General features: G+C 49.0%; 1 protein-coding gene across 2 annotated transcripts in view; it reads right to left on the bottom strand.

The window, feature by feature from the left end:
• The window catches only part of GSG1L (GSG1 like), a 255,354-nt gene that overhangs the window by 2,234 nt on the left and 234,352 nt on the right, over positions 1–18,768 (bottom strand). For both annotated transcript variants that reach the window (XM_070362262.1, XM_070362263.1), the window contains one exon: positions 13,493–13,563. In XM_070362262.1, the coding sequence (XP_070218363.1) occupies positions 13,493–13,563 (71 nt within the window). The remainder of the gene's footprint in view (positions 1–13,492; positions 13,564–18,768) is intronic.

The raw sequence follows: 18,768 nt of genomic DNA, 5'->3' as shown, positions 1-18,768 counted from the left end.
GTGTGCACACGTCATTTTTTTTCCCCTTTGGCTTTTCTTCTGTTTTTAATATTCTTTAATGTTGGTGCTTTGCTAATTTTACTAGATTTTTTTAAAGGGATGGAAAACATTTGGCAAACATTCGGCAAACATTCTGGAATCGTTTGGCCTTAGGAAAAACATTTGTTTTGGCCCCAGTCGCTGAAACAGTTGCATTCTTTGAAAGTGCTTGCTGCCAAGATATAGGTGTTGGGATTTTTTTTTTAATCGAAAAGCAAATATTTGGTGTACAGAAAGGTTTGATTGTTTTTCTAAATGAGTATTTAGAAATGATTGTAGTTGCTCTTACTGTTGCCAACTAGCAGAACCTTGGAGAGTTTGATGGAACAGAGGGAAAGTGATCATGTGTTTTTAGGGGAAAGGAGGGGCCGTGATCCTTATCCTTCTTTGAGTAAAAATCAGGCTTCCTAGGACTTCCTCGCTGGTTTTAAGAATTTGCCTTCCAGCGCAGGGGACGTGGGTTCGATCCTTGGCCGAGGAACTGAGATCCCAGGTGCCACAGGACAACTAAGCCCGCCTGCCACAAGCAGGAGACTGGAGTTCAACCCCTGGGTTGGGAAGATCCCCAGGAGGAGGGCATGACAACCCTCTCCAGTATTCTTGCCTGGAGAATCCCATGGACAGAAGAGCCTGGCGGGCTATAGTCCATGGGGTTGCAAAGAGTCAGAAACCACTGAGCAAGTAAACGGCAGAGCTCGTGCAGCCTGGAGCCCGAGCCACAACTGGAGAGAAACCTGAGCGCCGCAACCGGAAGATCTCACATGCTGCGGCCAAGACCTGATGCAGACCAAAGTAAATACATATCTTAAAAAAAAAATCAAATACAGGGGATTCTCTGGCTGTCCAATGGTTAGAGCTCTGCACCCTCACTGCTCAGCGCTGCAAGCCACACAGCAAGGCCAAAACAAAAATCAAGCTTCCTGTTCCCTGGATCCCAGGAGAGGCTTGGGATCCACAGTCATTTACAGTGGGAGGAGCCCTGTCCTCACCATGTACCCCACTGGCCTACCACGACTCCCCACTCACTTCCCTTCTCTGGGGCCCTTTACATTGGGGTCAATCACCAGCCAGGGGGGAAAAAAATCCTTATGGTACAGATCAGGAAATCCCACCTTAACATGTCCACTGGGCCCAAACCAATGACATAACAGGGTGAAGCGGTCAGAAGCAGCCTTTCCTTAGCTCTGGCCAACTGTTGCCCCAGGGAATGTGGGCTCCGATCTTCCAAAACGCTCAGAGAGACTGACAATCCGGATTTTGAAATCAAATCTCCTGGCTTCTAAGTGATTTTAAAGGGCTTTTCAAGGGCTTCCTGGTGGCTCAGCGGTAAAGAATTTGCCTGCAACAGGAGTTACAGTTTCTTCCCCCTGGGTTGGGAAGATCCCCTGGAGGAGGGCATGGCAACCCCCTCTAGTGTTCTTGCCTGGAGAATCCCATGGACAGAGGAGCCTGGTGGACTGCAGTCCATAGAGTCGCAAAAAGTCGAACACGACTGAAGCGACTTAGCACGCACACAAGGCTTTTAAAGCATTTAAAACCACCGGTGGGCCAAGCAGCATCTCCCAGGCTGGACTCAGCCTGCAGGAGCCACTTCTGACCTCTGACTTCTCCCTGGCCTGCATCTTTGTCCCCTGACTCTGTTCCATGGCTTTGCACATTCTGGTCCCTGGGCCATGTGCTCTTCCCTGCTGTCCTCTGGCTGTTGAGCCCCCGGGTCCTCACCCAAATGCTCCCTCCTCTGCAAAGCACTCCATGGATCTCTGCACCCGTACACCAAGCTGCACGTCGTTCTCTCCCGTGACTGTCACTTTCTGTTGTCAAGATCCCTGCCACTAACCTGGAGAGACTCAGTGCTGGCGGGGACTGAGTCTGCTCCATCCTGGAGCCTGCAGCCCCCAGCAGCTGGCTGGGCCCAGAGCAAGCCCTGAGCTCATAAATGAAGAAACCACTCAGGAGGAGGATGGAGTGATCCCTGCACTGGAGGCCTAGGCACCCCCCCATCTTCCCGGATCAAATGGACATATTCTCTGTACATTTGAGAGGCTCTTCGCTCAGCCTCTCCTCCTTTGGGTACAGGCTTGTGGGTTGGGGGTGAACTGTACTTGGAGTCCAATCATCAAAGGTTCAAATCCAGGCTCTGCCAATAACAAGCTGAGCGATTTTTTTTTTTTTTTTTTTTTAAGCTGTTTGACTTTTGACAAGTGGCTTCATCTCTCTGGGCCTGCAAATGGATGTTAGTTGTAAAGGCATCAGCAGACCCAGCAAGCCCCCCTGCTAGAAGCCCTCCATTATGCAACCTCAGAGAGATGTAAAAATAACAAAATGCTCAGGGTAGAGGAGGTTGAGGTTCAGCCACCTTTCTTCACAGATGAGCAGGCCAAGGTCCATAGGTGGGAAGAGATTTGTCCAAGGCCTCACCCAGACGGTTGGCTGCAAGTACTGTGTTTTAAATCCCCTTGGCACCTCCCAGCATAGCAGAGTAGTCAACCCATAGGAGGTTCTCAGAAGTTGTGATTTATCTTCTCTTTTTAGTCGAGATATTAAACATGAAGTTTTTTTTTAACATTCGGTCTCTTCCAGTCCTAATATCTCAATCCCTTAGTGGAGAATCACCATCTTGAAATTCCCCAAGGCACTGAGATCCCAAGAGATCAGCTCTTAGCTCTGTTGAAATGTATGAAATTGCAATCACTGTTCCAAAACAAATTCACTGGGTTGGAAGGGCCCGTCGAGACCAAGAATGGCATCACCAATGCGCAGAAAAGGAAATGGGGACAATCAGAGGGGAAGTGACATGTCCAAGGTGCTCTGAAGCTGGTAGAGCAATCAGTGAGGGTGGGGAGATGTCTGGTGTTGGCATTCTTGACCCCGTAGGAGCCGCGCCTGATACAGAAGAGCCAGATGGACCGCACCATCCACTGTCCAAGGTGCTGACTTACTCTCCCCAGGACTCATGGGTCATATCCAGAGCCTACTGTCCCGGCTGCCCAATCTGGAACTCTTACCTCCAGACAGATATAGGATGTGGGAGAGAGATAGGGAGATGGATCAAGGTTGGCACTGAGCTGTCTGGCTTTGGATACCCTTCCAGCTAGTGACGTCATCACTCCTCTTCCACGGCTACCTGACTGCCTCTCCAAGTCAACCCTGCTCTGTCAATCTCTACCCTGAGGGTGCTTCTGAGACTCTATCATATTTGGTAATATCTGGTCACTTGTTTCCTTCCATTTTCCTTTTCTAGGCTGTATACAACCCAAGGACACAGACTAGCTCTGCTTTTATTCATCACTGTGTCCCCAGCACTCAGCACAATTTCACACACAGTGTTGAGAGCATAGATTTGTTGAAAGAATAAACGATGGAGGACTAGGGAAGAAGAGCAGGTTTGTGTGGGATTCCTGCTGGGGAAGGCTGAGTTTTCCAGCCTGCTTTGGGGGTGGCTTGTCCTAGGAGATCAAATGGAATTCCATCCCTCTCTTCATTCAAGTCTAGCTTCTGGGGACTGACCATTTTACATTCTCTTCATCTCTTTTCCACACTTGGGATCAGGCTGAGTCCACGGGACCTGCCACCTTTCCCCAGAGCCACTGATTCCTTCATTTCTTTGTTTGCTGAGCACCTACTCTGTGTCAGCCTCCCCACTGGGTGCTGGGTCTGGAGACATGAGTGAGATGCAGACCTGTCCTCTGAATGCTCACAGCCTAGTGAGGGGGAAGAGACGACAAGAGCAGGACTGCCCTGGTGGTGCAGTGGATAAGAATCCGTTTGCCAGTGCAGGGGACACAGGTTTGATTCCTGGTCTGGGAAGATCCCACACGCCGAGGAGCAATTAAGCCCATGCAACACAGCTACTGAGCCCGAGCTCTGGAGCCTGTGCTTTGTAACAAGAGAAGCCATTGCAATGAGAGGCCTGTGCCCTGCAGCTAGAAAGCAGCTCCTGCTCACCACAAATAGAGAAAAACCCGAGTGAAGCAACGAAGACCCAGTGCAGCCAGAAATAAATTTAAAAAGAGAGATGACAGGAGAAAACATTCCTCCAGTTCTCACTGTGCCCTGCGTTCATTGACTCATGCAATCCTCAGAAATGGAAGTTAGGTGCCATCACTATGCCCATCATACAGATGAAGAAACCCAGGTCCAGACAGGTTACATCCTTGAGGTTTCACCCTTGGAATTTGAACCTAAGCAGCTTCACTCTAAAGGCTGGGCTTGGAAACACTGTAAACCTCTCTCTCTCATCTATTCAAATGTCAGGGCAGGGAAATGCAGAGGTGAACACAACCTCCTCTGTTGGGACTGGAGAAGGGGTTGATTGCTAGCTACTCCTGGACATCTGAGCTAGACTTGGAAAGCCCCGTGAAGCTCAAAATTCCACCGGTAGTTTTTTTTGTTTGTTTGTTTTGTTTTGTTTTTTTGCCAAACGGAGGCAGGGAGCAGGTCACTTCAGGCAGAAGGAACAGAGTGTGAAATAGGTCCTTGGCAGGTAAATGAGGCTTTTTGGAGGTGTGAAAAACATAGTGATGGTGGCTGGAGGAAGGCAAGATGGTCTGTAAGGCTGGAAAGCCCGGCACACAGGGCTGGAGGGGTAAGGAGCAGAGGGCTGCAATTGCAAAGATGCTGGGTGCCAGGTGTAAGCAACCCGGCAGCCCCCCAGGGAGTACAGGGTTCCTCCTGTACCTGGGGTTTCTTCTGCATCATCAGACTTACCTGATGCAGATTCCTGGCCTGCCCCGAACTAAGGGGGGCAAAAAGGGACATAAAGAAGAACAATGACCCAGCTTGAGCTTGGAGTCACCCAGACTTGTGAGCCAAGAAAAATAACGTTGTTGCTCGAAATCCAAGGAACTTATATGAGGATGAAGTGAGCTGGACCATTCACTGGAAAGGTCCTGAGGAGCAACCCTGTTCCAGGCACGAATGTGGTGACAAGGTCCCCGTCCTCCTGACATTTCCATTACAGTGGGGAGAGAGTTAGCAGAGAAGGATTCCGAGAGTGTTGAGTGACTGAAAGAAAGCTGAAGCAGGGGTAGGATGGTGGGAGAAGGCTTCTTGGGGAATGTCCGGGAGGAGTCGGCACAGACCTCATACCTACCCCACCAAGGATGCTCTCATGGGAGGGTTTGGGCTGGGAGGGGGTGAAGAAGATATGATTCAGGTTGTGTCTTTGGGGGATGGATGGGAAGAGTCATGACTCCAGAAGCAGCGATTTCCACCCAGAAGCTGCTGAATAGCCCAGTGAGTGAGTGATAGTCCTTTTGGTCATGTCTGACTCTGCAATGCTGTGGACTGAAGCCCGCCAGGCTCCTCTGTCCATGGGATTCTCCAGGCAAGAATACTGGAGTGGGCTGCCATTCCCTTCTCCAGGGAATCTTCCCAACCCAGGGATCGAACATGGGTCTCCTGCATTGCAGAGATTCTTTACCATCTGAGCTACCAGGGAAGCCTGCTGCTGCTGCTGCTGCTGCTGCTAATTCGCTTCAGTCGTGTCCAACTCTGTGCAACCCCAGAAATGGCAGCCCACCAGGCTCCCCCGTCCCTGGGATTCTCCAGGCAAGAACACTAGAGTGGGTTGCCATTTCCTTCTCCAATGCATGAAAGTGAAAAGTGAAAGTGAAGTCGCTCAGTTGTGTCCAACTCTTAGTGACCCCATGGACTGCAGCCTACCAGGCTCCTCTGTCCATGGGATTCTCCAGGCAAGAATACTGGAGTGGGGTGCCATTCCCTTCTCCAGGGAATCTTCCCAACCCAGGGATCGAACATGGGTCTCCTGCATTGCAGAGATTCTTTACCATCTGAGCCACCAGGGAAGCAGAGCAGGTGACAAAATGAAGACTCCCTCCTGGCAGGAGCCTGGGGCCAGGTGTTGCTCAGAGTCTGGTCCATGGAGCAGCAAAAGCAGCAGCCCTGGAAACGCAGGATCCCAGGCTCCACCCTCCTCAGCCAGAAACTCCAGCGGGGCCCGGGAATCTGTGTTCCAAGAAGCTGGAAACTCTGGGGTGGGACTGGGAAATCCGTGTTTCAAGGAGTCTTCCAGGGAATTCTGATACTGATGCTGGCTTGGCTCTCTCTACCTCAGTGCCAGGGTCTCAGAAATCTGCAAGCTGTGTGCCCAGCAAGCTGGCATTGATATTTATTTCAGAAATATTGTCTGGTTCCATTTTAATAAAGGAAGCCAACTCAGGCAGTACTATATTGGATCTGATTTTGGCCTAATAAAAATGCCAAGTTGCTCCGAGCCCAGAAAAGTCTTCCTTGAAATTCCCTCTGCTATTCTGAGGGCAGCAGCGGCAGAGACACGTCTAGACAGAGCTCTCAGAAGCCACCTCTGTACCCGGCGAGTGACAGCCTCTCAGCCAGCCCAGCCTCACAGACACACCTGGCAAAGTCAGAAGCTTGTCTTGGGCATTGAACTTGACAGCTGCAATCAGCTGCAAACCCCAGTTGCCCCTAAAAGGAAGACTCAAACACCTGGACCATATGGCAGCATCGCCTCCATGAAATGTCACATCTGAGGAGCTCCTGAGCTAGCTGGTGGCACTGCAGAGCCCCAAAGGTAGGTTTCAAAACCAAACGCTTTGCTCAGAAAAAAAAATAAAAATAAGTGGCAGAATCTATATCACAGTAGCCCCAGAAAAAAAATAGCAACTTTTAGAACAGTTAAGAAAAGCAAAAGCTCATGTAACTGTTTATATAAAAGTGAGTTCTCAAGGGGGATACAGTGTGAGAAAATGAGAAGTTTAAAGCAGTAATTGAGCACCTACTGTGTGCCATGCACTGTTCTAGGCTCTCAGGATACAGGTGTGAACAAAACAGAAGATAAGGCGCCTAGGATTTCCCTGGTGGTCCAGTGATTACGAATCTACCTGCCAATGCAAAGGACATGGGTTTCAATCCCTGGTCTGGGAAAATCCCACATGCCTCGGGGCAAATAAAGCCACAACTTCTGAGCCTGTGCTCTAGAGCCCTCGAGCTGCAAATACCGAAGCCCGCGCGCCTAGTTTGTGCTCTGCGACAAGAGAAGCCATCGCAGAGAAGCCTGCACAATGCAATTAGAGAGTAGCCCCTGCTCGCCACAGCTAGAGAAAGCTTGCACGCAGCAACAAAGACCCAGCACAGCCAAAAAGAAGTGATAAATTAATTATTATATTATTATATATTGGGCTTCCCAGGTGGCTCAGTGGGTAAAGAATCTGCCTGCAATGCAGGAGACACAAGAGACGTAGATTTGATCCCTGGGTTGGGAAGATCCCCTGGAGAAGGGCACGGCAACCCACTCCAGTATTCTTGCCTGGAGGGTACCATGGACAGAGGAGCCTGGCAGGCTACAGTCCATTGTGTGTCCACAATGAGTCAGACACAGCCGAAGCGACTGAGCACACACACATTACTGTATTATTAATTAATATGCAATATTAATTAATTGATAAATTATTAATTAAGAAGAGACAGGGTGCCTAATCTCATGGAACCCAGCGGAGAAAGGCAACAAAACCAAAACCAGGTGTGCAAATATAATTTCAAAGAGGTATGGACACAGTGAAGAAAACAGTGATATGAGGTTGACAGGGGAAGCTGGTGCAGGTTAGGGGAGCTTCTCTGAGCAAGTGGCCTTCAGCTGAGATTAGAGAGGAGACGGAGCCAGCCAAGCAAAGATTTAGAGAAAGAGCATTCCAGGTGGGGAGAAGGACATGTGCAAAGGTCCTGGGGTGGGGGGTGGGGAATGACTTTTACTTGTTCAAGAAAGAGAAAGGCCATGGTGGTTGCAGCCAAATGAGGCAGGGGAGAGAGGGAAGAGATGAGGTGAGGAGTTTGGGGGCCAGAGCAGGAACAGCCTGGTTCCCAGGATAAAGGGAAAGAGTTACATGCCAAGCTGAGCCATCCTGCCCAGAGATCCCACCAGAAATCTTGACAAAGTCAGTCCATGTCTCAGAGCCTCAGTCTCGCTGTCTATACAATAAGAACAACTACCCTCCTTCCCAGGGCTGTGCCAGCGGCTATGAAGTGCTCAGCAGAACCTGCACTCAGTAAGTGTTTAATAACGCGGGCTCCCTGGCACTCCTTCTCCCCCGTGCCTCCTGCTGGGGAGTCAGGCCACCACCAGATCTGAACAGTTGCTCAGCACAGAAATATTGCAAAACGCATCCAGGCATTTCCAAAACATTTTCTTGGCCCAAACTCCACCAGCAGCTAAGAGGCCACATTCTGCAGATGGTGTCATTTCCCTGGATGGTGGTATCAGGCTGCTCTCTAGCCCATGACCCATGTGAGAACCCAGTCCATTGTGGCTGGGCCCTGCACCCCCAAAGGCTTCCTGGGGTATGCATGGGGTATGGCAGACCATCCCTGATGACTCGGGGTATGGACTCTGGAACCAGACAGGCTGGGCACACATCCACTTCCTGGCACAACCATAACCTGCCTGGGCCTCACTTTCCCTGTCTGTAAAATGGGTCTATCAGTTCAGTTCAGTTCAGTAGCTCAGTTGTGACTGACTGTTTGCGACCCCATGGACTGCAGCACACCGGGCTTCCCTGTTCATCACCAACTCCTGGAGCTTGCTCAAACTCACCTCCATCGAGTCGGTGATGCCATCCAACCAACTCACCCTCTGTCACGCCCTTCTCCTCCTGCCTTCCCAGAATCAGGGTCTTTTCCAGTGAGTCAGTTCTTCACATCAGGTAGCCAAAGTATTGGAGCTTCAGCTTCAGCATCAGTCCTTCCAATGAATATTCAGGACTGATTTCCTTTAGGATGGACTGGTTGGATCTCCTTGCAGTCCAAGGGACCGTCAAGAGTCTTCTCCAACACTACAGTTCAAAAGCATCAATTCTTCAGCGCTCAGCTTTCTTTATGGCCCAACTCTCATATATGTTTGGGGTTAGATGAGAGGGAGAAGATCAATGTAAAGTCCTCAGAGCATCCACAAGGGTAAGATACTGCCATCAGACCTGGTGGGGCTGACGGAGCTCTTCCGGTTGGCTGTTTTCCTCATTAAGTCCAGGTATCATCATTATAGCTGTCGAATTCAACCAAGCCGGAACACCCGGAGACGAAGTACCCCTCTCTTTCCTCTTCTCCACCCCTCCCTCACTCAGCAGGATGAGGCATCTGGCCTCTTGTCACAGTGGCTGCGCTGACCCCATGGTGGCTCTGGCCAACACTACAGAAGCGCTTTGGGAGCTCCCGGGCCCAGACTCAGCTTCTTCATCTCCATGTTCCAGAGCCCTGCATGCAACGCCCAGCCCAGAGAAGCATCTTTAGCAAAGGTTTGTTGAATATGTGAGTGAATCAATGACTTTCACGTGGCCACACACAGCCCACTTCAGGACAATGACAGTGACCGGGGCCCTCCAGCCAACATCCTGCCCACGCTCTGCTGCCCCTGCCCCCAGCTCCAACAGCAGACCGGGTCTTTCTCTACCTCACTGTTCGAACTCTGAGTCCCCAGTGCCTCCACTGGTTCCGGAGGAAAGACAGCCAACCCACTAGCTTGGCTACCTGATGAAAGGCAGGCCTGGCAGAGGCACTGTGGGGTCCACACTTCCTTTCTTCCCCGAGAAGCTGGGGTTTGAAAAACCTCTGGGAGCTGCAGCCCCTTCTCCACCAGCTTCCCTGCTTCTCATTCTCTTTTTAAAAGCTACCTAATTTTTTACAGTAATTTTATTTTATTCATTTATTTATTTATTGGCCATACCACACAGCACGTGGGTGTCTCCCAGCCAGGGATCAAACCTACGCCCCCTGCATAGGAAGCACAGAGTTTTAACCACTGGACCACCAGAGAAGCCCTTCCATGGTTCTATTTGAGCCCCAGGGTGTTAGGACCTCGTGGCTTCTCCATCTCTCCCCACCCTATATGACCCTAGACCATCTCAGCAGTCCCCCAGCTTCAACGGCCTCTGTTCTCAACCTTACACACCCCTAAAACTCTACACAGATGCCATATCATCGCATCCCCCTCAAACTCATCCTCTCCGTTTCCATCAGTGGGTGACATCTGACCCTTGACAGCTGACTCGAAACTTCCGAGCATATCCTAGGTTCCTGGCCCGCTCCTCACCTCCAATCAGACAAGCTGATGTTGTGGGCGCCCATCCCCCCAAGTGAAGCCTGTTGCTCACCTCCTGTGCAGACTTCCTCCAATCCACCCCAGGAGATTCATGCACCCCACCCCACCCCACTCCAGCAGCCCTCACACAAGGCCCAAGGAGAGTTGCTGTCATGGTTGGGAGGATAACTCGGACCACGTGCTTGGCCCTGGCTCCCCGAGTCCCCCAGCGGAGGCTCCGCTGATGACCACTTGGAAGGTGACTTTCACCTGCCACTGCCTTTCCCTGCGGAGCCCGCCTGCCGGGCGCCTATTTGCACTTTCTGGGATGCCCCACATAAGGCACTTGCTGTTGAATCTTCATCTCGGGATCCGCTCTGGAGGAACACAAACAGGCACTCTGACAACTCTTCCAGCAAAAGGTTTTTGAATTCGCCCACTTTTATCTCTGCTGCCGCAGATCAGGCCACCATCACTCCTGGGATGATGGCGACGGCATCTAAGCTCTTCTCCTGGTCTCTCTCTTCCTCCCCTTCTGTCCTTTTTCTCACAGTGCATATGGATAGAAAGGAGGACAGGTAGACATGGGTATGGATAAAGATGATGTAGATACAGATACAGATAAATAACCTGGGTAAGGGGCTTCCCAGGTGGCCCACTAGCTCAGACTCCTCATTTCCCAATGCAGGGGGACTGGGTTCAATCCCTGGTGAGGGAACTAGACTCTACATGAGGCAACTAACAGCCCTGATGACACAACCAAGAGTCTGCATGCCACAACTTAAGATCCCATGTGCCACAATAAGACACAGTGCAGCCAAATGAAAAATAAATACTAAAAAAAAAAAAAGAATAACCTGGGTACGTCTCTTCCCTGCTCAAAATGCCCCTGGGCTCCTCACTGCAGAGCCAATTCCTTCGCGTGGTCCCACCTCCTGGGTCCCCCAGCCCCATCCCCCAGCCCGCCATCCATCCCCACCTCCCCATTGCTCTCCCCACCCCAGCCACGAGGCCTCCAGGGCTGGCTGTCCCTGCCCTGGGGACTTGGCACCTGCCGCCCCTCTGCCCAGAAGGCTCTTTGGCTGACTCCTTCTCACTCCTTAAGTCCCCGTTCCAGTCGCTCCTCAAAGAGGTGGCTCTAAAGGGGTCTCCTGGATCCTGCTTTATCATCACGTTCCTTAGCTCTTGAGATCGTCTTATTTGTTTCTGAGTTCACATCTCACTTGATTCTCTCCTCTAGACTCCCTGCCTCACAGGCAGGGGTGTTGTCTGATCTGGCTTCAGGTTGCATCTCTAGCACCAGTATGGAGGGCCTGCACAGCTCAGTATTTGTTATGGGCACAAAAGAAGGAATTCTCCACGAGCTGTTGACCCGGGGAATGCATCTGATGCTTGGGAGGTGAAGTGGGTACCGGGGCTGGGCTGGGGGTGCAGGGCTTCTGCAGCTCCCCTGAGCCTGGCTGTCCCCACTCTCCATCCCAGGGCTTGCATTCAGGGCCAGACACTCCTTCAGTTCTTTCTTCCATCCTCAGGCCCCAGGGATCTGGCCTTTCCGCCTCCTGTCTCCCAGCTGCCCCCAAGACAAGCCCCACGACCTCTTTCCACCCAGGGCTTCCTGCCCTCTCTGCAGGGCTCCCCTGGGAGGGGGCGATGCTAGGTCCAAGGAGGGAGTTGGTGGTGCTCTGGGGTGGGGCTCTGGAACACACCAGGGCTCTCAGCCCATCCCTAGCATGTGCTTCCTGCTCTCCTCTGTTATCAGAGGAGATAACACTTCCCAGCCACCTCTGTGCCCTGGTTCCTGACCTCTTCCTCCAGGAAGCCCCCATCCTGACACCTGACATGAAACCACAGTATATGTGCCCACCACGCACTCCAGTTCCTCAAGCAAGCAGTTAGCATTCTGACCACCTTCCCGGACTGGTGCCTCCCCCAGGAGCCTCTTCCTTCAGCATGGAGACCAGACCCTCTCCTCCTCCCCAACCAGGTCTCCTCCCAAGCTCCTTCACCACCTCCATCTTCTTTCTCCCATCAGAGCCATTCCTCACTCAGTTACTAGGATCGTGGAGGGTGGGGTCAGACAGACCTGAGTTTAAATTTCTGCCATCTTGTTCAGGCTCCCCAGAAGCAGACCCTGAGATAGGAATCAGAGCAAAGGGGAGACGCTACAGAGGTGCCACCAAACTTGGCGGAGGGGGAGCGGGCCCAGGGAGGGAAGGCGGTCAGCCCAGGTGGCTGCCAGACATGGTGCTGTGTGTTAGTCACTCAGCCTGTCTGACTCTGTGACCCCCATGGACTGCAGCCGGCCAGGATCTTCTGTCCATGAAACTGCCTAGGCAAGAATACTGGAGCAGGTTGTCAATTGCCCCTTCAGGGGATCTTTCCGAGCCAGGGACAGAACTTGTGTCTCCTTCGTCTCATGCACTGGTAGGTGGATTCTTTAGCACTGAGCCACCTGGAAGCCCACTAGACTGGTAACACTTAGGTAATCCTGCAAATCACACACCTCCAGGCGATCCTACTCAAGGGGAAAGGGAGCCAGGGTGCCAGCCTCCTTGTGCACTTCCTGCCTTCTGAGGGTAGAGGTGGAGCAAGCCCCCAGGCACAGAGACGCAGATACAAACAGCTGGGAGGCAGTGTAGTCTCCTAACAGGTCTGAGACATAGGAGCATCTGCTCTAACAGTCCTGCCACTGACTAGCTAAGCTGTGTGACGTTTGGCAAGTGGCTCCACCTCTCTGAGCCCTCCTTTCTGCAAAGTGTGGATAGTAATCCCAGCTGTTGGGGTTGGTGGTCAGCAAGAACAGGAGATCAGGCATAAAAAGTCCTTAGTACAGAGTGGGGTGGGCAGGGAGCACAGGGTGGGCAAGCAGCAGGCTCAGATGAGACTCTGCCCCTTTAATCTTGTATCAGCTCCTTTCTTTTCTGTCCGGAGCAAAGCCTTCCTCTCTTTTGACCTCTCTTTTGCTTTCTGATGTTTGTTTTCTGCATAGGAACCCTAGGTTCTGTCCTGTACAGAGAAGCCTTCTGAGCTTCTGGGAGCATTCACGGCTCAGAACTTGGGACCTGGGACTCCCCCTGATTTGGGTAGTTCCACCCCAGAGCTCCTGTCCCTTCAGGCCCATGGCGAACCCGGCCTGCATGGAACTGTGGCTCCCCTGCCTGTCTTTAAGGTACCCAGTGTCCCTCTTGCTTCTTTAGCATTCCGACCCCATTGCAAGGGCTGTGGCTGCTGCATGCAGAAGATTTGCTCTTCTTGCCCCCAGCCTCAGTTTCGCCCTCTGCAGTATATGTCTAGGGGAGAATGCAGGGGTGCAGGGAGAGGTTGGCCTGACTGGTCTCCAGGGTCCTCTCTTCTCAGACGGCCTACAAATCCGCAGCGCCGGCTCCTGCAGCTGAGGCCACTTACGGGCAGGGTATCTCTCGTGGCGGCAATCCAAGCGAAAGTCCTCCTCCTCGTGCCCGTCCCCCTTCTCCATCCTGGAAAGAAAAGAAGCCAAAAGCTGGCGTAAGAAAGATCAGGCTGAGCTGGCAGAGACCCAGGACCTGGAAAAGTGTGGCCCCTCCCCACCCCCGGAGAACACGTGGCAAAGCAACTTGGCACCATCGCCCCGTGGGATCCTTCCCATGGCCCTGTGAGATGGGCATCATCCCTCCATTTGACTGATGAAGAAACTGAGGTATCGAAAGGTAATGTGACCGATCGGGTGCCATCCAGCTGATAAACAGGAGGCAGAAGAGGGAGGCAAACCTATGCGCTCTCACAAAAAGATGTCCAATCACGTGCAAATGGCATATGACAAAAGAAAGTGTGCCGTGTGTTTGAAAAATCACACACTAGGCCTTCCCTGGTGGTCCAGGGGTCAAGAATCTGCCTGCCAATGCAGCGGACACAGGACGGATTCCTGGTCCAGAAAGATTCCACATGCCGCGCGGCAACCAAACCGGTGCACCACACTACTGAGTCCGCACTCTAGAGCCCACGCTCTGCACCAGGAGAATCCACCACAATGAGAAGCCATGCACCGCACCTGGAGAGTAGCCCCTGCGTGCCGCAACTAGCGAAAGCCATCGGACAGCAACGAAGACCCAGTGCAGTAAAAAAAAAATGCATTAATTAATTTAAAAACTTTAATTACACACTGATATGCACAAAGCATTACTTGGCAGAACGTATACCAAAAGGTTAAGGTGATTGACCCCAGATAATGAGAATAAAGGGGATTAAATCTGAAGTCTTTTATTTTTTTAATCTTTCTCCACTCCTGGAAAGCCTTTTTTTTTTTTTTTTAATTTTATTTTTTAAAAAAAAATCACATGCTCCCCATCCTGAACCCTCCTCCCTCCCAACCTCCCCATACCATCCTCCTGGGCCTTCCCAGCGCACCAGCCCCAAGCATCCAGCATCGTGCACTGAACCTGGACTGGCATCTCGTTTCATACATGATATTTCACATGTTTCAATGACATTCTCCCAAATCTTCCCACCCTCTCCCACAGAGTCCATAAGACTGTTCTATACATCAGTGTCTCTTTTGCTGTCTCGTACACAGGGTTATCGTTACCATCTTTCTAAATTCCTAAGTCCTAAGGGGAAAGTTCATAGCAATACAGGCACACCTCAAGAAACAAGAAAAAAGTCAAATAAATAACCTAACTCTACACCTCAAACAACTAGAAAAGGAAGAAATGAAGAACCCCAGGGTTAGTAGAAGGAAAGAAATCTTAAAAATTAGAGCAGAAATAAATGCAAAAGAAACAAAAGAGACCATAGCAAAAATCAACAAAGCCAAAAGCTGGTTCTTTGAAAGGATAAATAAAATTGACAAACCATTAGCCAGACTCATCAAGAAACAAAGGGAGAAAAATCAAATCAATAAAATTAGAAATGACAGTGGAGAGATCACAACAGACAATATAGAAATACAAAGGATCATAAGAGACTATTATCAACAATTATATACCAATAAAATGGACAACGAGGAAGAAATGGACAAATTCTTAGAAAAGTACAACTTTCCAAAACTCGACCAGGAAGAAATAGAAAACCTTAACAGACCCATCACAAGCATGGAAATTGAAACTGTAATCAAAAATCTTCCAGTAAACAAAAGCCCAGGTCCAGACGGCTTCACAGCTGAATTCTACCAAAAATTTAGAGAAGAGCTAACACCTATCCTGCTCAAACTCTTCCAGAAAATTGCAGAGGAAGGTAAACTTCCAAACTCATTCTATGAGGCCACCATCACCCTAATACCAAAACCTGACAAAGATGCCACAAAAAAGAAAACTATAGGCCAATATCACTGATGAACATAGATGCAAAAATCCTAAACAAAATTCTAGCAATCAGAATCCAACAACACATTAAAAAGATCATACACCATGACCAAGTGGGCTTTATCCCAGGGATGCAAGGATTCTTCAATATCCGCAAATCAATCAATGTAATACACCACATTAACAAATTGAAAAAACAAAACCATATGATTATCTCAATAGATGCAGAGAAAGCCTTTGACAAAATTCAACACCCATTTATGATAAAAACTCTCCAGAAAGCAGGAATAGAAGGAACATACCTCAACATAATAAAAGCTATATATGACAAACCCACAGCAAACATTATCCTCAATGGTGAAAAATTGAAAGCATTTCCTCTAAAGTCAGGAACAAAACAAGGGTGCCCACTTTCACCATTACTATTCAACATAGTTTTGGAAGTTTTGGCTACAGCAATCAGAGCAGAAAAAGAAATAAAAGGAATCCAAATTGGAAAAAGAAGAAGTAAAACTCTCACTATTTGCAGATGACATGATCCTCTACATAGAAAACCCTAAAGACTCCACCAGAAAATTACTAGAACTAATCAATGATTATAGTAAAGTTGCAGGATATAAAATCAACACACAGAAATCCCTTGCATTCCTATACACTAATAATGAGAAAACAGAAAGAGAAATTAAGGAAACAATTCCATTCACCATTGCAACGAAGAGAATAAAATACTTAGGAATATATCTACCTAAAGAAACTAAAGACCTATATATAGAAAACTATAAAACACTGGTGAAAGAAATCAAAGAGGACACTAATAGATGGAGAAATATACCATGTTCATGGATTGGAAGAATCAATATAGTGAAAATGAGTATACTACCCAAAGCAATTTATAGATTCAATGCAATCCCTATCAAGCTACCAACAGTATTCTTCACAGAGCTAGAACAAATAATTTCACAATTTGTATGGAAATACAAAAAACCTCGAATAGCCAAAGCGATCTTGAGAAAGAAAAAATGGAACTGGAGGAATCAACCTACCTGACTTCAGGCTCTACTACAAAGCCACAGTTATCAAGACAGTATGGTACTGGCACAAAGACAGAAATATAGATCAATGGAACAAAATAGAAAGCCCAGAGATAAATCCACGCACATATGGACACCTTATCTTTGACAAAGGAGGCAAGAATATACAGTGGATTAAAGACAATCTCTTTAACAAGTGGTGCTGGGAAATCTGGTCAACCACTTGTAAAAGAATGAAACTAGAACACTTTCTAACACCATATACAAAAATAAACTCAAAATGGATTAAAGATCTCAACATAAGACCAGAAACTATAAAACTCCTAGAGGAGAACATAGGCAAAACACTCTCTGACATACATCACAGCAGGATCCTCTATGACCCACCTCCCAGAATATTGGAAATAAAAGCAAAAATAAACAAATGGGACCTAATTAAACTTAAAAGCTTCTGCACATCAAAGGAAACTATTAGCAAGGTGAAAAGACAGCCTTCAGAATGGGAGAAAATAATAGCAAATGAAGCAACCGACAAACAACTAATCTCAAAAATATACAAGCAACTCCTACAGCTCAACTCTAGAAAAATAAATGACCCAATCAAAAAATGGGCCAAAGATCTAAATAGACATTTCTCCAAAGAAGACATACAGATGGCTAACAAACACTTGAAAAGATGTTCAACATCACTCTTTATCAGAGAAATGCAAATCAAAACCACTATGAGGTACCATTTCACACCAGTCAGAATGGCTGCGATCCAAAAGTCTACAAATAATAAATGCTGGAGAGGGTGTGGAGAAAGGAACCCTCTTACACTGTTGGTGGGAATGCAAATTAGTACAGCCACTATGGAGAACAGTGTGGAGATTCCTTAAAAAACTGGAAATAGAACTGCCTTATGATCCAGCAATCCCACTGCTGGGCATACACACTGAGGAAACCAGAAGGGAAAGAGACACGTGTACCCCAATGTTCATCGCAGCACTGTTTATAATAGCCAGGACATGGAAGCAACCTAGATGTCCATCAGCAGATGAATGGATAAGAAAGCTGTGGTACATATACACAATGGAGTATTACTCAGCCATTAAAAAGAATACATTTGAATCAGTTCTAATGAGGTGGATGAAACTGGAGACTATTATACAGAGTGAAGTAAGCCAGAAGGAAAAACATAAATACAGTATACTAACGCATGTATATGGAATTTAGAAAGCCTTCTTTTTGAATTTACCTCTATTTTCTGATTTCTGGGCAAAAGACTTTGATTAGCTGTGTCACTTTTCTTAACTAAATTAAAACAACTCCCATAGATATTTCTACATAGAAACAAGGCTCTGGTCTTCCAACAGCTGCCACAATTCTCTTTCCTCCCAACAGCTGTATGAATTTCTCCTCTGGAGCGACTGGCAAGGCTGGGATGAGCGACAAGCACAGAGCAGAGGCTGACAAGGGTCAGAGTGGAGGCAACTGCAGACTCTCCAACACGGTTCCAGCCCTAGACCCTCACCCCCATCCCACTGAAGGCAGAGTCAGAGAACGGGCAGGTCCATGTGCCCACACGGCACTCACCCATGTGTGACCCAGACACATTCCAGAGCTCCCGAGGTCCAGTCCACATGTGCTGTTCCTTTGTCTGTGTGTGTGCGCGTGTGTGCATGCATGCACACGCACACGTGTGTTCAACTCTTTGCAACCCCTTGGACTGCCGTCCGCCAGGCTTCTCTGTCCATGGGATTTTTCAGGCAAGAATACTGGAGTGGCTTGCCATTTCCTTCTCCAGGGGGCCTTTCTGACCCAGGGATCTAGGTCTCCACCCACATCTCCTAGGTCTCCTGCATTGCAGGCAGATTCTTTACCGCTGAGCAGTGCCTTTAGACAAATATAACCTAGTCCCCGGAAGTAGAAACAATTCCCACCACTACTGCATGTCCTAAGCACACACTGCAGGCACCTCCCAGCCCTTATCTGTGGCCCTGTGCCTTGACATCATCCCTCCGTTCTTCACTTTGCTTTTAGTTACCTCGGAGCTTATGTTTCAGGAGAGAACCACTGTGCCTGGCAGGTACCCCACTTCCTGGACACCCAAATCTTGCTGCTAAGAAGCCCAGAGTTCAATAGTCAACATATGAGAACACCAGCCAGTTAGCAAACACCTGTTGTGCTGGGGACCACAGGGACAACTCAGAGCGGTCCCAGCCCTTGAGATGCTCCTATCTGCTGTACACATGAACCGATGATCACAACTTCACGTTAAGTTTTAAGGGAGGACATTACGAAGGTTGAATAGGGTGAGTGTCTAGTTAGTGGCTGACAAACTTCTTCCGTAAAGGTCTGGATGATAAATATATGAGCTTTCATAGGCCAGATG

Source organism: Bos mutus, chromosome 25, assembly GCF_027580195.1.
Source record: "Bos mutus isolate GX-2022 chromosome 25, NWIPB_WYAK_1.1, whole genome shotgun sequence".
Classification (NCBI taxonomy): Eukaryota; Metazoa; Chordata; class Mammalia; order Artiodactyla; family Bovidae; genus Bos; species Bos mutus.
This window is presented reverse-complemented; position numbering and strand designations above follow the sequence as displayed.